At 45.7% G+C, this 19209-nt stretch overlaps 1 protein-coding gene across 6 annotated transcripts in view; it reads left to right on the top strand.

The window, feature by feature from the left end:
- ATP11C (ATPase phospholipid transporting 11C) overlaps positions 1 to 19209 on the top strand; it is a 51143-nt gene that overhangs the window by 23022 nt on the left and 8912 nt on the right. For all 6 annotated transcript variants that reach the window (XM_042824783.1, XM_042824787.1, XM_042824785.1 and 3 more), the window contains 20 exons: positions 1977 to 2080; positions 2486 to 2536; positions 3131 to 3195; positions 3764 to 3845; positions 4206 to 4356; positions 5212 to 5409; positions 6471 to 6632; positions 6836 to 6993; positions 7296 to 7367; positions 7943 to 8016; positions 8385 to 8488; positions 9149 to 9330; positions 10404 to 10667; positions 10971 to 11145; positions 12262 to 12364; positions 13572 to 13717; positions 14102 to 14161; positions 15076 to 15203; positions 17244 to 17379; positions 18675 to 18740. In XM_042824783.1, coding sequence (XP_042680717.1) covers positions 1977 to 2080; positions 2486 to 2536; positions 3131 to 3195; positions 3764 to 3845; positions 4206 to 4356; positions 5212 to 5409; positions 6471 to 6632; positions 6836 to 6993; positions 7296 to 7367; positions 7943 to 8016; positions 8385 to 8488; positions 9149 to 9330; positions 10404 to 10667; positions 10971 to 11145; positions 12262 to 12364; positions 13572 to 13717; positions 14102 to 14161; positions 15076 to 15203; positions 17244 to 17379; positions 18675 to 18740 — 2481 coding nt within the window. The remainder of the gene's footprint in view (positions 1 to 1976; positions 2081 to 2485; positions 2537 to 3130; positions 3196 to 3763; positions 3846 to 4205; positions 4357 to 5211; positions 5410 to 6470; positions 6633 to 6835; positions 6994 to 7295; positions 7368 to 7942; positions 8017 to 8384; positions 8489 to 9148; positions 9331 to 10403; positions 10668 to 10970; positions 11146 to 12261; positions 12365 to 13571; positions 13718 to 14101; positions 14162 to 15075; positions 15204 to 17243; positions 17380 to 18674; positions 18741 to 19209) is intronic.

Genomic DNA, 19209 nt, shown 5'->3' with positions numbered 1-19209 from the left:
CAACCATTTCTGCTGGCACTGCCCCAAATTGATTCCATCTTTATCAGAATGTCTATAGCTAAATAGTGTCAATAAATTATTATAAGGCTTAGCTGCATTGTTGTCCACCCTAGGCAATGTGTACTGCTTTCCTGCTCCTGTTGTGTGTGTTGAGATCTGACGCATATAGGTAAAGCAGCAGCTACAGCTGCTTGAGTTTGTAGTCTCTTTTCGGTACCTGCCAACACTTCTGTTATTTAATGGACATATTTTGGTGTGATTTGGGACTTTCTGAGGCACTGTGTCTTGTTTGACTGGGGGAATTTCTCACCAGTGAGCAGGAAACTCCGTCTCTTTTTCGGTTGTTTTTTTTTGATATATATATATTTTTAATTCTTATTTGATTTTATTTGTGCTTTTCTTTCGTTGCTTTTTGTTTGTTTGCTTTCTTCTTCCCTGAATCAGAAGTGAAATTTGATATTAGTCTTGCTCAGGGTGAATCTCCTCTTTGGTGTGTTTCCTTTCATTATTTTCCTCCCTCTCTCCAAGGGAAAGAAATAATAAAATCACGTTGGTCACAAGACATGAGAATTTGTTCACAGCTGAATAGTTAGGCAGATATTAGCAACTGCAGTACTAAGAATGGAAGTTACTTTGGAATTTCATGATGCTTTCCAGCACACTGGGGAATAGCAGTGTTGATCTAACTGTATGGGATCTCCAGCTCGCCTCTTCATTAGTGGCTGTTAATTGGTGCTGATCATTCTGTGTGTGAGCTGACGCAGTGTTGATGTACTGAATGGTTATACTGGTGAGGAGGAGTACAGCTTTGGAGTGGTGTCAGGCCAAAAGCAGATATCCATGTTAAATAGGCAACTGCTTGTTAGTGTCAGGTGTATTGTATGCAAGAGTTAAATTTTTCAGAGTCTTGGCTCTAAGAACCTGAGTTTCTAAGCAGAATGCTATATTTCTATATTAAGCACTGTATTTTTCTCAGTTTGTGGATTCCTGTAGGTGAAGGGGAGCTGTCTCCTGTTTCTTGACAAAATTAAGGTGGAGACTGAGTTGGAAGGTGCAGGAGGGAATAGAAAAACAAGTGCTGTTTGGGGAAACAGCTAAGATTAGGAACCAGGGTGTGCAGCAGAGCTGGGGTGAGGGAAGCACATGCAGGTACTCACAAAACCTCCTCCACACGGGTAGCAGTTGCCTACCTGTTGGGTGTTTCTTTGGTGCCTGTTAGGTCATGGAAAACATGCCTGGGAACTGGAGCAGTTATAAAATGGATTGTGGCAGGACTCTGTCTTTGCAGCATGAATCTTCAGCTGTATGTTATCTCAAAGAGCATGTGTTTTCTAAATAGGCCGAGGGACTGCGGATGTAAAGATTGTGGGAGTGATTAGGAGGCTGCTTTGAAGCATCATTCAGTAATTGCACAGTGTCCATGGAGACATGAGCAGTGGATGCAAAGCTTGGCACGGGGGCCTGATGTGATATTGGGCATTGTGTGAACAGTTCTGGGCTGCTTCACAGGAGCTGTGATTTATAGCAGAAATGTGTGTGCTTCCAGTACAAAAATCCAGGCAGATCACCAGCATTCAGGTGGGTGTTTGTAGCATCACGACTGTGTGCCTCTTGGGAGGAACTGCACTGTGCACAATGAGAGGAACACAAATGAGTCAAGGAGGCTCGTTAATAAATTTGTTGATGAAGATGGATTAAGGGCAGCCTGTCGCACAGCCTGCAGTGGTTCAGATGCTCTGGCAGCTCCTATAAATAAATAGTGTTTGCAGGCAGTGCACAGATCCTCGTGCAGTTCCTAGCTAATTGTGAGCAATGGAGCTTCACAGCACCTAAAAATAGCTTTGGGGCTGCCCTCTCCTTACCCAGGAGCATCCCAGGGGCACGCTGGGGAGCAGTGAGTACTGGGTGAGGAGGGACCCTCCTGGGCTGTTCCCAGGGCTACCACTGAGCTGATCCTCTTGTGTTTCACTTCCCAGACTCACTACGCAGTGCGGGACACCACCGTGCTCTGCACGGATGAAGCCATAGACTCCCTCACAGCCACGATCGAGTGTGAGCAGCCACAGCCAGACCTCTACAAGTGAGTGTGGGCATCCTCACCGCTCCGGTGAGCTGCCTGTCCTGCAAAGCCTCAGCCTGATCAGCAGAAATAAGTCATGGTTCACTAAAGCGAGTGGTGTACCTTCCAAGTGAAATGTGTTGGCTGAACTGCTTCTAGGATTAGACTTGGTTGTTAAACTCTGGGAGAGGGAGGTTTGCTGCCGTGTGTTTTACTCCTTCATTCAAGTAGGCTGGGAGTGGCAGCCAGAGGCACCTGGGCTGGGTGGGCTGTGCGTTGGCCTTTCCAAAGCCTTCACCTCTCAGGTGCACGAATTTCCATGTTCGTTCCCATCTCCTGATGATGCCCCTTGAGTGCATTTGTATTACTCATTCATAATATTCATGTGTTTGTAATACAGGATTCTCATGTATTTTTTCATTACAGATTTGTTGGAAGGATCATCATGTACAGAAGCAACCAAGAGCCTGTAGCCAGGTTAGTCTTGCAGCTCTCACTGCCCCCCTCAAAGATGCTGGGCATCTGAATAGACATCTACATCACATTTCTGGGATCTGGATCCCAGTGCTCCTGCATGCAGGGCCACCACACGTGTGCACGTGGACTGGGGCACTTCCAGTCTCCTTCACTAGTTGTCCTGAGCCCTGTTAGCTGAAGAAGGGGAAGCAGCTGAGGGTCGCGGGTAGGACATTCAAAGAGGAATAAAATTACATCTTGTATGGTGGTGCTGCTGACTGACTGTGCTGAAGGCATTTTCAATGCTTTTAAAACAGTTTTTACATAAGTACCAGGACTTGTTAGATCTGAACATTTGGCACTTATCCTTCCAAAACTTCACTGAGAATCCACCATTAAATTTGGAACTTTGAGCACTGAGGATAACTTGCGAGAGATGAAATGGAAATAAAAGCATGTAAAAGGAAAAACAGGCGAAGTCATGCGGCGTCCAATTGAAAGCTTAAATAAAGTGATCAACTCCTAAAAATCATCGGTTTAACTTCATAATTCATCCCTAGGATTTAAACTGTAAAGAACTTTGAGTGACATTCTGTTATAACCTTTTATTTTTAGGTCTTTGGGTCCTGAAAACTTGTTGCTGAAAGGTGCTACCCTCAAAAATACCAAGAAGATTTATGGTGAACAGTTCTTAAAAATTATGATTATGTAAATAGATCAGATGAGCAACTACATTTGTCATTTTTTATCATGAAATCTAGGGAGGAAAAGTACTTATCCGCAGGGCTCTGCAGTTGTTTTTGTACTCCAGCAGAGCTATGTTGAGTGCAGAGTTTGGGGGTGAAATGCAGAGGTGCTGCTTATTAACTGCAGGTTGTGTTAATGCACCTAAGCAAGCTGTTCTTTGTGTCTGGGTTACAGAAGCAGGAAGCTGTTTGCAGCTCCTCTGTTAAATGCTTGTGCCAGAGTCACAGGTCTAGACACCGCTAATTTAGGATGAAGGCTGTTAGAGAAGACTGATCTTTTTTCTAATTGTGCACAATCCTTCAGCTGCTGGTCAGTGCTCAGGGACACGTGTAACTAAGGTTACTTAGCAGGCACTGAGCTTTCTGCAGCCCCTGGGTAATGCCAATTTCTAGAACTGGGAATCAAGTTCCATGTAAACACTGATGCCCTTGATGGCTCGGTGAAAGCTGGGTCCCTTATGGGTTGTGAGTCCCTGATGAGTTCTGCTTTAATCCTCTGCAGGAGTGGCAGTCTACACTGGAATGGAAACAAAAATGGCTTTGAACTACCAAGGGAAATCTCAGAAACGCTCTGCTGTGGAAAAGTGAGTACAGCAGGCGAAAACTGGTAAAAGCTGTGGCTTTCTTCACGGGTGATTTGCACAGCAATAATCCCCTAATCTGCCGCCTGTTGTTTCAGATGCTTTCTGATTTTCTGTGCAATCTGGGTATTTGATTAAGCAAATCTTTCAAGTAGCTGCGTCATTTAGTAGCTTTTTTCTTAAAATAAAAAAAGGTAGGAAATATTAACTTATACGAACTGACCCTGAATATTAGCACTGTCCAAAGCACTTGTTCTGTAGTTCTTACTTCTGAAAAGTAAGGAAGGCTTGTTCCTGCTTATTTGCGTGATTTTTCTATGTGGAAGTAGTTGCAAGAATTTTAAAAATAAACCTGTTTTTCAGATCTATCAACGCTTTCTTGATAGTGTACTTATGCATCCTATTGAGCAAAGCTACTGTGTGCACGACTCTGAAATATGTCTGGCAGAGTAATCCATTTAACGATGAGCCTTGGTACAATGAAAAGACTAAAAAAGAGAGAGAGACATTCAAGGTAAATGGATTTGTATTTCAGCACCTCCTCCAGCTGTATTTATTCTGACAGTTATATTTAATCTGATCACGTCTGCTGCCAGTCCTGTGATGCCTGCTTGCTCTTCGGAAGCGCTGTCACTTGCTGCAGTCTCTGCTGTTTGTGTTTGTCTCCTGCCTTGATTACTACCTGCTTCTCTTGCTTGTGTGCAATGAAGCTCTTAGCAAGGCTTGCACTAACCCCCCTCGCACGCTGCCATCTCCATCAACCTGGGGGCAGGCGGATGCATGCAGGCTACTGACAGCAGGAGGATAACATCGTTTCCACCGCACAGAGATATTACATAAATGCAGCAGCTGATTTAACCTGGATCCTTATCTGAACTTGAGCTATCTTTCAGCTTCGAGTAGATAAACTTAAATTGAGGCCATGTCAGCCAGGTTCTTAAACTTGCCGAGACGCATGCAGCCAAGCCTGAAAGAGTGAATGCAAGTGGGTGGGAATCAGCTGATGTAGTTGATGGTTGAGTAGGACTTCAGGGATGTCACAGAATCAGTGCTTGACTGTTCTCAAGCCACTTGCTGCAGATACCTGAGATGAGAATCAGCTTGTAGCAGTATATTCTGAAAATGAATGTATGTACCTGGATAAAACATAGATTTGATCACTTGGAAACAGCTCTGTGTGCTCTTCTGTTATACTCTCATATATCTGCAAATGGCAAGGAGATTTTCTACATCAGAGGAAAGTGCAGTCTTAACTGCATTCAGTTATTTTCAGAGGGCTTTTTTCTGTTTAACATTTAAAGAAACGCTGTCTCCCTGAGTTATGCCTGACAAGCACAGACTGCATCTTCCTCTTGTCTTTCCATTGCAGGTGTTGCGGATGTTCACAGACTTCTTGTCCTTTATGGTCCTCTTCAATTTTATTATCCCAGTTTCCATGTATGTTACAGTAGAGATGCAGAAGTTCTTGGGCTCCTTCTTCATCTCTTGGGACAAAGAGATGTACGATGAAGAAATAAAAGAGGGAGCGTTGGTGAACACCTCAGACCTGAACGAGGAGCTCGGACAGGTCAGAACAGATTCTGTTTGCATCTGCTTTGAGAGACATCCCCGTGTTGGCAGGGGGAGAGGCAGAAGATTCTGCTGTAACCAGCAGCACACACACTGTTACTGTCCCCTCCTGCTCTGGTGGTTGGTGCTTCTGGTGGTGGTTTCTGCGCAGCTGTATGTTTCAGAGCTCTTGATAGCTGTGAAAAGCAACTCATGGGCCACTGGTGCTGGAGTAACGTTCTCCCTGATAACAAGCCTTGATACGGCAGCCCCTGCTGTCCCAGCAGTACAAGGCTTTGGCCGGACTGGTGGCACTTTCCATTTCATGTGATTCCGCTCGCGGCACGAAGTGGGTGAGGTTATAAATAGTGTATGAAGGAGGAGGAACTGGGTCATGCCAATTGTTTCCATACTGGGGAATATCAGGCACAGCACTTAGTGTGTCAGGATGGTTTGCTTTCACCGCTTCAATTAAAAATTAAAAATTCTCTGCCTCTTCAAGGATTAGCAAACATGCCTACCCAGTCATCTCTCTGGGCACTCAGTGCATATGCAGCCATTCTGCTGCTGGCTTTGCTGGAGCAGTTATAGCTTCTCTTTCTGAGTGTGGGACATGTACAGTGCCTCCTGCTTCTTATTTTAAAATTGCTACCAGTTTGGAGTAGCAATTACACGTGTACATAATATAGCACTGAGGAGGAGATCCCACAGGGGAGGCAACAGACCTTCAGCAGCAGCTGTATGAGCACTGGGAGCCGGAGCAAAGCAGACAAGAAGTAGAATGAAGGAGAACAAGGGGCCTTGAAGTTTTAGAAGTCTTTGGGAGCTGCCTCCTGACAGCTGTGCAACGGATGGAAAGATGAAGGATGAGGGAAGTGGTAAGATGCCCAATGGTGCCCACACAAGGCGCCTGCACATTTCTGAGGCCAGGTTAGGAAAGCAGCAAAGGGCTGGCACAGATATACCAAAATGCCCCAGCCTTGCAGTTTTTGGAGGGCTGCTTCCACACGTGGCCCTGCTGCAATGATGGTTGCAGCAGTGCAGTGAGGTGGGTGTCTGTTCTTATCTGCTCTCTTCTAGGTGGAGTTTGTCTTCACTGACAAAACGGGGACACTGACAGAGAACAGCATGGAGTTCATTGAGTGCTGTATAGATGGGCACAAGTACAAGGACTGCATTTCGGAGGTTGATGGCTATTCTCAGACTGACGGACCCCTAAAATGCTATGGCAAAGCAGAAAAGGTGAGAAATCTGTGTCTCGATGTGTTTTGTTGGTGGCTCCAGGCTAGGGGTCAGTACATGATCTATTACTGCTGAATTGTTGTGGGGAGGGCGCTGGATTTTTTGTGTTTTGAAATACATACACACAGCAGGGGTCACCAGCTGCTCAGAGGGGATGGCATGCATGGCACAGAGCTGGTCATGGGCCTTTTCTCCATGCCTAGAGCCGAGAGGAGCTGTTCCTGCGAGCCCTCTGCCTGTGCCACACCGTTCGGATCAAACAAGCAGACCAGGTGGATGGGCTGATAGGACATCCTGAGTGCAAAAACACCTACATCTCCTCTTCCCCAGATGAAATCGCTTTGGTGAAAGGCGCTGAGAAGTAAGAATCTGATGGTGATGCGTTTTGTTTTGTTTCTTGTAAATCTGCTGGAAACACAGGGGACCATGTGTGGAGCCTCCTGGCACTCTTGCAATTCTGATGTCCAGCTCACCATGTCATATGAGAGTGATAACAGCATGTCAGAGCTGGCTCTGCAAGCAGCTGCCCAAGCCTTCTAGCTCGGGCTTGGTAACTTCTTACCTCTCCTCAGCAATACAGGTCTTGAAATGAGAACTCTGTTAATGTGTAACACACGCCAATGGGTGCTCTCAATATTGTTCTGTCCTCTTGTTTATTGACAGGTATGGTTTCACTTTTCTAGGACTCGAAAATGATTTCATGAAAATCCGAAACCAAAAGAATGAAACTGAAATGTAAGTGCCACAGGGCCTGCTAGGAATATTGCTGCTAGGGGCTGAGTGGACTCTGTTCAGCTTTGTCTCACACGTGGGCTAATTAAGATCAATCAATATGGTAAACCAGGCAAGGTCAAAACTTCTCAGCAAAGGCTGTCAGACCAGTTACCGACCTGCACAGCCCCTGCTCCTTTGTGCAGTGAGCAGGCTGAAGGGCTTGCTTGCATAGGGCTGCTGTCAGTCCTGGGGAAGCCTTCAGGTCCCTTGAGTGTGTCCTGTCCCTTGCAGTCTCCTTCCTTTCCTAGAGCCTTATGGGTAGCAGCTGCACCTTCAAGCAGGGCACAACCTAAGCAGTGTGATATGGCTCCCATTGCCCCTCCCAGATGGAAAATGATTTGGTTTTACCCTGTGCTCACAGCTCCTGTGACATCCACATGCATGCAAAAAGCTGGGAGTGAGTTGCCTAACTCCAGTGCTCCCCTACTGTTTGCCCCCCAAGCAAGTTTCACTCCTCTGGATAGTCAGTGTGGAGCTGTCCTGAAGAGCTATTTTCCTTGCACTCAGCCTAAGCTCAGTTTTTCTCCTTTTTAAAGGTATCAGCTTCTCCATACGCTGAACTTTGACCCTGTCCGTCGCCGTATGAGTGTCATTGTGAGAACCACCTCAGGTACAGCTAACTGCACAAATATGAACACACCTTCTTTGTTCTTACCGCGAGCGTATGTAATGTCATGAGCTGCAACCCAGAGAACTGAGGCTGCTGGGTTTTCTGAGCTGTCTAGATACATTAACACATTTTGTCCAGCCTTTTGCAGAAAGCTTGCTCAGGGACAGGTAGTGACGCTCAGTAGTCCAGCCCAATATCAAAGAATCTTTTGTCTAGGTGTCAGACCACTTTTGGGTTGCTTCTAGAAGTTCCTCCTTTTGTTCTGCCATACTTTTCCCTCTGTATCTTTTGCTGGTGTTGACGCCAACGTCCATTAAGCCTTTCTATGGCTTTTGGATGCTATAAAGTATTTGTAACTTTGCTTTTAGGAAAGCTGCTTCTCTTCTGTAAAGGAGCAGACTCCTCTGTTTTTCCAAGAGTGCAGCAAGAGGAAATCCAACAAACTAAAGTCCACGTGGACCGCAATGCTATGGTGAGCACGCAGTGGGGATGTGGCTGGCTCTGTGCTCAGGAAAGTTGTATGCCAAAAATAGGATGTGACCTCGCTTTGGAGGGAACTACTGAAAATCCAAGTGTCACTCCTTATTGTTTTGAAGCCTGGTTTCTTTCCTTTTTTGTTTCTTTGATTTCCATGTTTATTTGACTTTTGATATACTTATATGGGTTTGATTGCAGTTGTGTCCCAGCATCTCCCGAGCAAGTTAAAAATAGCACTAACAAAAGCACACTGTTTGCTCTGGTGGGAGGAATCTTTGTGTCAGTTGTGATGTGCATGAGAAGGTGCAAGAGAAGCCTGTCCTGGGAGGCCAATCTGGCAGTGGTGGTGGTGTGGTGAGATGCCTTTTGCTTGGCTCTAAGTGTGGGGCACTCAGTTGTCCCAGCTGGGTGTAGGATCTCCACTCTGGCCCTGCCCTTGGCTTCTGTCTGCTGTGCTACATGCATGCGTGTGTGCTCTGATGTGAAGAAGTTCCTGTGTGAACACAGATGTTGTCTTCTGACTTAAGCCAACTGTTGTTATGGTCAGGTTCAGTACTGACAAATTGCTGACAGGAGAAGTGCTGATCCTAATGTGGGGAGCTGCACAAAACAGGCTTTAAGGGCAGCTGTCTGCTTCTTTTTCCACCCCTACAAGGATGGCTACCGAACACTTTGTGTGGCATTCAAGGAACTAACTCAGAAGGAGTATGACAGGATTGACCGGCAGCTTAATGAAGCAAAGATGGCTCTGCAGGACAGGGAAGAAAAGATGGCACAGGTTTTTGAAGACACAGAAGCAGACATGCACTTGATTGGGGCGACTGCTGTAGAAGACAGGTAAACAGACACCAGCACACAGATCAAGCACATTGGTACCCATGGTTTCTCCACAACCTTGTGTTGTGGTGGCCCCTTGCTTTCTTGGTGTGAGCCGTGGTGAGATTCCTTTTCCACCTGGGTTGGCATTCCCTTGGTTAGGGGACAGCCTGGGAGCAGTGGGAGAAAACTTGGAGCCTCCCTGTGAGAGCTGAGCAGCAGGGCAGAGGCTGGGAGCATCCAGGGCAATTACTCTGTGATACAACCCATTACTTAGTGCCTAGCTATGTAAAAATCAGCTACTGTAAGAAGTAGGATTTATTAATGAAACCACAGAAGTACTCACACTTCTACAAAATGAATGAATGCATGCAGCATCAATTTACATATCAAAACAAATTCAGTTTTGTGTGCTGTTACAGTAAGTGCATGTGTAAATTAACCTCTTATTCTTGGCTCTTGGGTCTTGTAGTATAATGCAGTGATTTTTGTCTGCATGTAAAAAAGTGGGATTGCTGAGCTCTAATCCTTATTCCTGTGGCAGTAGTCTCTTCAGCGTGGGGACAATCAATTAACTTTTCTCTAGCTTCCATTCCCTACCTGCAAAATAAGGATGCCTCGGGGGGCTTTGTGGATTAAGAGGCAGTGTTGGCTAAGCCTCTTTACACCCATGGAGTGCTGTATCTCAGAAACATGTTTCTGAGGTTCCTGCCTCGGGCCTGCAGGGAAGCCTTCTCTGAGGGTCTCTTTTATCACAACACTCTTGTGTTGTGCACGTAATGTAGAGCTGCTCCAGGGTCATCCTGCTTCTGTCCAGTAGTGTGGTGGTGCTTCTGCTTGCAGGGCTGTGTGCTAGCTCTGGGTGTGAAAGTTGGCCTGGTGGCCAGGACACGTGCAGTGCTTGAGAGTCCATCAGCCCAGCTTTGTGACTCCCTGCCTGGTGAACTGCTGGTTTGGGGATGTGGAGCATTGTTGGGATGACAGAGGCTGGGGAATCAATGACGTGCCACCACAGTAATGTGGAGCTGCTCAGAGCCTGCCTTGCATCCAAAGCCAGCCTGAGCAGTGATATCATTTTTTCTCTTTGCACTCAGGCTGCAGGAACAGTCAGCAGAGACGATCGAAGCTCTGCATGCTGCTGGAATGAAGGTGTGGGTACTGACAGGGGACAAGATGGAGACTGCCAAGTCCACCTGCTATGCTTGCAGGCTCTTCCAGACCAGCACCGAGCTGCTGGAGCTGACAGCCAGGGTGGTGGGTGAGTGTGAGAGGAAGGAGGACCGGCTGCACGAGCTGCTGATGGACTACCACAAAAGGCTGATCCAGGATGTTCCCAAACCCCGGGGTAGCCTGAAGAGGTGAGTGGTGAGATCCAAGCCTGTGTCTGTCAGGAAACACACTGCTTGCTGTCTCCTTTGCTTTGCTTCTTTGCCTCATTATCTCTAGTGTTAGCTGGCTTTGAACTTAATTATGCAGCTCCCTTAGTGAAGGACGCGTTCTAAATCCAGGCTTTTTATGATGCCTAAGCCCCCCAGAAAGGATGAGGGAAAGATTACTACACAAGTAGTTCCTTTTCCACTGAGATGATATAAGCAGCTAGATTGACTTCTTAAAGTAACTGATTTTTTTTTCTTCCAAATCTGTTCCTCGTTGTGCCCCAGAAGCTGGACACTGAGTCAAGAATACGGCTTGATTATAGATGGCTCAACGCTGTCGCTGATACTCAATCCTTCTCAGGATTCCAGTTCTAGTCATTACAAAAACATATTTCTACAAATCTGCCTGAAATGTACTGCAGTTCTGTGCTGCCGAATGGCTCCTCTGCAGAAAGCACAGGTATTTCCCTTTTTTTTTTTCCCCCCACTAACTGAAGCATGTCATTAAGTGAAATAACACACCTCTACTCCATAGGATGGGCTTGACCTTATCTGCAGGTGGGCTTCAAAACCTGTAGTGAGACAACTTTGCAAATCACGTCTTATCTGGCTTCTTGTTGTTGGGGGGTCAGCTGCCCTCACTGGGCAGTAGATGTCAAAGTCGAGCAAAAGGCTCCTGGAGGGGTGTTGTTGTTCCCCAGGGAGCAGGAAACAAGGCACCTGGCACAGGAAGTCACAAACTCAAAATGCAGCAGTCTTGCTAGAACTGTCTGAGTTACAGATTTGCCAGGAAGATGAAGCAGGAAGACTTTTGGGGTAGTAAGAAAACCCCTTCAAGTTGTAGCCCTTTCATTAACAACGTTTCTTTGGTAGTAGCTGATAGATGTAACCACTGATTATTTCTGTATAACGGTGTGAGGCTACATTTCCTGCAGTGCTGCTTTAAATAAAGCTTACTCATCTTGATCAGCTAGGACTTCCCCAGGCTATATATTAGCCTTGTCTGAACTTCAGAGCGTTATGGAAACACACCAGTCTTTCAATTATGAATATAAAACCTTTCTTAAAAACGCTTGCAGGAAGCCACAAGCCCAACCCAATTAGGAATAAACAAAACCCATTTGTTCTTTTTCTTCCCTTTCCAACTCTGTAGTCCATGACTTCCTCACACCAGCTGATGATAAAGGATGATTAAACAGTGCATTTTTAGCCCTGTTCCAGGGTGTGATTTTCTTCCACATGAAATGCGTGAGAGGCCACATCTCTGTGAGAGAGCAGGGTCTGAGAGGGGGGAAGGAGAGGCTACTGCTGGGAGTAATTTGTTTCTAAATGCTGTCCTTCAGCCCTGTGAAGCTGAGTCTTGGCTTTTCCTCTGGTTGATGCTTGCAAAGGAAATAGTGAGAGTGTTGATTAATCTGAACTCTTATTTCGTTGCCACAGAGCTAGGTTACTTGTTCAGGAGTATCTGGGGAGTTGCAGAGGTCTCTGGAGGTGGAGTATTTTTCAGTGTGGGCTTTTTTTGTTTATCTTCTACTGAACTTTTGGTTTGTGCTGCTATCCTGTTTTAAATTTTTAGATTGTGCGCATGGTGAAGAACACAAAAGGGAGCCCGATAACACTATCGGTAGGGGACGGTGCCAATGATGTTAGTATGATTTTGGAAGCACATGTTGGAATAGGTAAGACCCCTGATACACCCATCTGATACCTGGGGCTTCTGTCAGGCTGTGTTGCTTACGTTCACCGTTGTAACTGATCACATGTGGCTGAACCAATCCCACTTGGCAGATTGGGGAAGTCACCTGCTGCTTTCAGAGGGCTTTTGGTCCAGACCAGTGCTTGGGATCAGGGTAGGCTGCTGCCCTTTGATAGGCACGTGCTCTTTGTTTTTATCATGTGGTTTACTGCAGATTGCTTCTTACACTTTAGTTCCCTTTGGTGAAACAATGGGGTTTTTCTGCTGTCTTCTGTGCAGACAAAAGTTGAGTCTATCTCAAATGAAACTGGTAACTTCCTCTGACCTTTGCTTCGCTATTAAATTCAGTGCTGAGAGTTTTGGTGGGATTGTACATACTCATCTCAGCTGAGCTGAAGCAGGCATTTGTCCTTTACCCAAGTACTGCAGGAGCCTGGCAGCTCTGATTGCAGCTGCAACGTGTGCATCTTCCTAGGGCTGATGCTGGGCTGTGCTGTGCCTGCCCTGCCCAGATGCCTGATATCAGGCTGGAAAACTGCTGAATTTCATATCTAAATTTCTGCAGATTGTTGTTAGAGATTGTGGAAGTACTGACAGTTTTTCAAGTACCACTGAAGAGGGAGGGATGTCCTTTCTTTTCTAACCACCCTCTTTATTTCTGACTGTTAGAAATGGCATGTCAGCCTCTAATGAATAGAATCCTTCACTGTAGTTAATTTGGATGTGGTTTTTGAGTGAACAAAACTGGCTTTCTTGCGCTTTGCTCTGAGGGGGATCTCTTGGGAGGCTGAGCTTCTGCAGTGTAATAACCGCACTGCTAGATGTGGGCAGGCCTGGGGGAAACCTTATCTTTTATCAGGTTTATCTGAGATGCTCGTCACCACATGCTCCTACATAAGAACTCAGCAAGCTAAGTTCAGGTTAAAAACTCCAGAGGAGGGTCTGATTGTCACAGGGCCAAGGCCACACCGAGTCTTGCAGAGCTTTAGCGTTGCTCTCCCAGTGGCTCCCAGGGTCAGTCCCAGTGGCTGGGTACACAGGGTGACAAGGACATGTCTGAAGTGTGAAAGTCTTAAAAAACCACAAAGGAAATACGGCCTTTGTCATGGCCTGAAGCATTCAATTATGTGACCAAATTTCACAAGTAGCATCAGTATAAATTTCAGTCCTTGCCTTGCTTTTGTCTCCAGGTATAAAAGGCAAAGAAGGACGTCAGGCTGCAAGAAACAGTGACTACGCTGTTCCAAAGTTTAAACACTTAAGAAAATTGCTACTAGCACATGGGCATTTATATTATGTGAGAATAGCACACCTTGTACAGTATTTCTTCTATAAGGTAAGGATGTGTGTTCAGCTCATTACTTTTGTTTTCACCGTGGGTTTCTCTGACCATAGAAATAGTGCAAAATGGAAAGATGATGTATAGGACACTCTATTCTGTTCATCTGGGTGGGTGTCTCCCGTGTGCCTGTTAATTGAAAGCTCTATATGCAGGGGAATGTGAGAGCGTGACTTTCTTCCCTTGTCTTCTGCTGATGCTACAAGCTTATTGGAACAGCGTAGAGCTTGGTAGAAAACAGTGTCCTGCTTTATCTGATAGTACAATATCAGATAATACTGTCTGAAAATGGGAAAAATTATTGGATCTAGAGTGAGAAGTCAAGCGTTCACTAAACTCATGAATGCTTCCCTGCTAACCTTTCTTTTTTCATTTCTCTAGAACCTTTGCTTCATTTTACCACAATTTTTATACCAGTTCTTCTGTGGATTCTCACAGCAGGTAACTTTCAGTAATGTGTCTAAAAAGGCAGGATAAAAAGCCAGTTACACAGCAAGGCTTCCTAGCAGAAGCTTGACTTTTGGTCATCCCTGCACCTCCTCGTCTTTCTTTGGATGACAGTAGGAGTTGAGCTCCTTGCTCAGTACCATGTTTTTGAGACTTGCAATTAAAAGCAAATAAATAAATTTCCTTTCCTTTCCCATCCATGACCCATTTTTGTTGCTTAAACGTGAATGGAGACCTTCCCAAGGTATCAGGGAGGTGTCATAGCTGGTTTGCCAGCACCTAATTTTCCTACTTATACTCTGGAAAGTCTTTCAAAGACTTCCTGTTCTTCTCTCATCGGCTGCATTTCCCTGTACTAAAAGTGTCTTTCAAAAAGAAGAACAATTTGTTCTTTTGTAACATCCTTTAAATAAGACACATGATGAGTGTCATCACTTAGTCCAGATGAGTGTCAGACGGACAGACCTCTGACAGGTGGGCTTAGGTGCTTGGAGACAGTAGCTGTGGCATTTGCTTCTGTTTTCTGTCTGCTTGGTCTTAAAAGTGTAAGAGTTTGTTCTCTGCCTGTCTCAGCAAAACCACTTTTTTATTAAAAAAAAAAAAAACAAAAAAACTATAGTTCCTCTTAAAAAAAAAAAAAAGTCTTTAGAAAGTCACAGGAGACATCAAGTGCATTAATAGAAACAGCAGCATAAGAGCAGCTACAGAAAAGCTGCAGTAACAGCTGTTTTATGACGTTGTTGTGGAGGTCGTGCTGGAGCCCAGACAGGCACAGAGCGTGGCCCACATCTGTGACAAAGGGATGAGTCCACGTGGTGGGTACAGAGACAAGAGCTGGAAACTGCAAATCTGTCTCAGGGAAGGCTTTTCAAATGGGATTTCTGACTCACTGTACCCTTTCTTTTCAGCCACTGTACGATGCTGCTTACCTTACCATGTACAACATCTGTTTCACATCTCTCCCCATCCTGGCTTACAGCCTCCTGGAGCAGCACATCAACATTGACACACTGACCTCAGATCCACAGCTGTACATGTAAGTTACAAGGGTCTGGGTGGGCCTCAGTGCACTTTAAGCTTTGTTGGTGCAGGACACAGTCCATCGGGGTGGTTTGAGCCAGCATACCTGCCTTGTGATAGGAACAGGGTAGCTGTGGAACTGCAGAAAGGCTGTTTATATCCCCAGTGCTTCGTGTTAGAGCTGAGCAGTGTCCTATGTATTGCCTATTTCTGTTTATGCTCTTTAATGGTATCTGGTCCAGCAAATTGCACTTCTGTCTGTGTAAAGAAAAAACAAACTGCAGATGGAACTCTTCATCCACAGGTAAAAGCAAGCTGCAGGTCTGGCAAGAGCATTCATTGTGTTAGCTCTGAGCTGAGCAGTGTGAGCCAAGCACTTCCTGGAGCACGTAATGGATGGGGAAATCTGGCTTTGGGAAGAAAAGAGATCTGTTCATTTACAGGAAGGTGAATGCTGCTGAAGTCCAGCTCAGGCAGGCAGTTCCTCAGCTTCTGTAGGTGGATAAATGCCCCAAAAGCCAAATCCTCATTTCAGAACATGAGAGCTGAAAACTCTGTTCTCACAATTACCTCCACGTTGCCGTGGATTGCACTGTGTAAGGAGAGATGGTCTTCATCTCTTGTGCTGGTATATTTCTCTCCTTCCTTGGTTGCAACTTGGGGGTATTCCTGAACCCCTGTGAGACCTCAGATGCTTCCAATTTCCCCCACCCCTTTCCACATATATACCTGGGTGCAGCCTTTCAGGCAGCAGGTGCCTAAAGGTATTATTTATGAAATAACTGCTCAGCTCTATGGTTAAACTTCTGAGCTCCTCCAGCCATGTAGCAAAATGCACGTATTTTCAAATACGTTTGTAATTGAATCTTGTGCAGCACAGACCAATAATAGCAGGCTCCTGTGCTCTCACCTGCAGGCTGTCTGATCACTGGGGTGTGTGAATTGAGGGAAAACAGATTAATTGTGCATTTAGATAGCTTCAGTTTGAATATTCATGACTTCTCATGTGCTGCTGAATACAGAATGACTGCTGTGCCTCTGCTGTATAAATGCTGAGTTGCTGCAGTGCAGATCTCTCATCTGAGGCACAGTAAAAGCCTGTTTACAATGAGTGCTGCAGGACATAGATGGGAATGCAAAATGATTGCATTGAACAGGTTCTTTGCATTTTCCCTTCTTGCAAAAAAAATAGCTCTTAGTAAGGAGTACAGACAAATCAGACTGATCCCAAAGTACAGTATGTTAGAGAATTGTCACTGCAGTACAAGGGATTCCAGTAGGGTTTTGCTTTAGAAATTGTATTTACAGAAGCTCAGCACCACGCCTGCTTTCAGAGTTCATCTTGCTTCAGGTAGTTGTAGTTAGGAAGACAAAATGAGAAGAGAGGATTTTTGGTTTTGCTGTAAACATGCTTTCATCCCTCATAAATCCTCAGATTTTAAGGAGCAGCATCTGAAAAGGCAGTGGTGCAAGGTGCAGGGAGCTGCTGCTGCCTGCAGCCAGATCTCACTCCTGTGCTCAGCCAGGAGCCTCCTGCTAAACCCCCATGCTAAAACCCACGGAGTGATTCAGGGGGTTATTTTCAGCCTATGCAGAAAAACCACCAGGAATGAGATTTGCAGAGCTTTCCCAAAAAATTTTGTTTGTAGGCTCAACAAAAAGAGGGAAGCGTACCACAGATTCACCACATCTCATGTGTTTCTTCAGCATAGCCCTGGCTTTGAAATTCAGAAGTATGGAAGGGCCGAGGAAGCACAGTGGCTATGGAAAAGGCGTGGGGCAGAATTTGGCTTAGCTCAGACGGGGCTGGGATTTTATCTGCATCGTGTACAGAAGGATAAAAAATAATAATCTCTTGAATATCTCCTGATTATTATTTTTTTTAATGATCAGCAGCCACACAGAGCAGATGTTGTTTATGTCCTGCGTGCTGGCAGATAGTTGGGTGTTTTACCTCTTTGTTTCCTGCAGCAATGCCCACATCAAACCCACAGAAATGCAGGGCTTTGCAGCAGGTCCCACGTGACAGTGATTTTTGTTCTTGCTTTCTTGGCAGGAAAGTTTCTGACAACGCCATGCTGCAGTGGAGGCCTTTTTTGTACTGGACCTTCCTGGGCGCCTTTGAAGGACTCGTGTTTTTCTTTGGGGTTTATTTTCTTTTTCAAAATTCATCGTTGGAAGATAATGGAAAGGTAACAACATATCCTCCCCCAAAGAAGAGAAGGCTGAGTGTTTCTTTTGTGCCCTGCTTCTCTTATCTGCCTGACAGCACATATCTACATGCTTAAGCTGTGCAGTGTGTCCGGCGGTGTAGCACTGCTTATGGTGTGATTCTGCAGCAAGTGCTTGAAACGTTTTCCAAATCACCATGGCAACAGTGCAGCGGTGATTGTGTTCTCTAAGTACAAGAACTGGCCTTACAGCAGATTGGTGCTGCCTGGTGCTTTGCCCAGGGCAGGGCATCAGTGCAGCTGTACACACAGTGTTCTGTGCTGTCCTGGGACACCTTTTACCAAAGGGAGGTGTTAGCAGGGCTCAGCTGATGGAGACCTTCCTGACACCATCACTCGTGAGCTTGAAAACACCCCAGCTTTTGTTCTTATAGGGGACAGCACATGGAGGAAAGCTGAGAATAGCACGTGTTGCATCAGTGCTGACGTTCATGGCCCCAGCTATGTGTAGTCATGCTCTTGTGTTGTAGATGCCATGCCTTTCTGTATTTATAGCCATTCTGGTTGCGTATGAATAGAACATGTAAGCCCCGGTGTGTTCTGCAGATGCCTTGAGAGGCCAGGTCTGTGTGGCACTCACATAAGCCCTGTGGTTTTGTCCTGTTTTGTAAACACTTATGCTTGTAAGAACTGCTACCAGCAATTGTTCATAGTATCCATGTATGTTTGACTCCTTTTTCGCTCCTATTGACTTTTTTTTTGCGTTTTTTAAAAACTTTTACATTTCACTTTCTGTTTTAATGTATGCATCCAGATCTTGACAGCCTTTGGTAAGCATCTGTCCCATTCGTTGCCATCATTTGGATTTATATACAGTATCTGCTTTTCTTTGTTGTGCATAGTCACTAGTATCCACAAACCAAACCGATGCATTCTCACGCAGAGAATTACCCATTGGTGCATCCTGCAACTGGGACTGGCCCAGCACAATCAGTAGAGGTGCTGCGGTGGTTCTGTGTTACGAGAAAGCAGAAACTGAGTCAATTACCAAGAACTCATGAAATAGAGGTGGTCCCAATGACTTGTGTTCTCGATCAACATTGCTGTTAGTAGGAGGTTGTGTCTGTCGCTGTCACAACGCCGGTCACTTGTCTGTGGTAGTGCATGGCACAGGGTTAGTGTAGCCAAGTCCTGAGTAGCAGTCGCGCCATTCCTTCGTCCCCTCTGCTCCCTGCTTGCACTGTGTCGTCATTCCTTTCTGTTCTTCTCAAGCAAAGTGGGTAGGAGCACATGTGACAACACACTTTGTCTTCCAGGTTTTTGGAAACTGGACCTTTGGGACGATCGTTTTCACTGTGCTGGTGTTCACTGTCACTCTCAAGGTTAGATTCTGCCCTTCTTCTCCAGTCTCTTTTTGCAGGTGTTCTTGAATGTGTGCTAAATACCCTGTATGATAAATATGTTGAAGATCATAGAATCACCAAGGTTGGAAAAGACCTAAAAGATCACCCAGTCCAACTGTTCACCTATTCCCAATAGCTCCCAATAAACCATGTCCCCCAACACAACATCCAGCCTTTCCTTGAACACCCCCAAGCTCGGTGACTCCACCACCTCCCTGGGCATCCATTCCAGTGCCTGACCACTCTTTCTGAAAAGTAATACTTCCTGATGTCCAGCCTGAATCTCCCCTGCCGTAGCTTGAAGCCATTCCCTCTGGTCCTATCACTAATGACACGAGAGAAGAGGCCGACCCCCAGCTCACTACAACCTCCCTTCAGGAAGTTACAGAGAGCAATGAGGTCTCCCCTGAGCCTCCTCTTCTCCAGGCTGAACATTCCCAGCTCCTTC

The sequence above is a fragment of the Centrocercus urophasianus genome, unplaced genomic scaffold, assembly GCF_019232065.1.
Source record: "Centrocercus urophasianus isolate 14NV4802_14NV808 unplaced genomic scaffold, USGS_Curo_1.0 seq_24, whole genome shotgun sequence".
NCBI lineage: Eukaryota > Metazoa > Chordata > Aves > Galliformes > Phasianidae > Centrocercus > Centrocercus urophasianus.
This window is presented reverse-complemented; position numbering and strand designations above follow the sequence as displayed.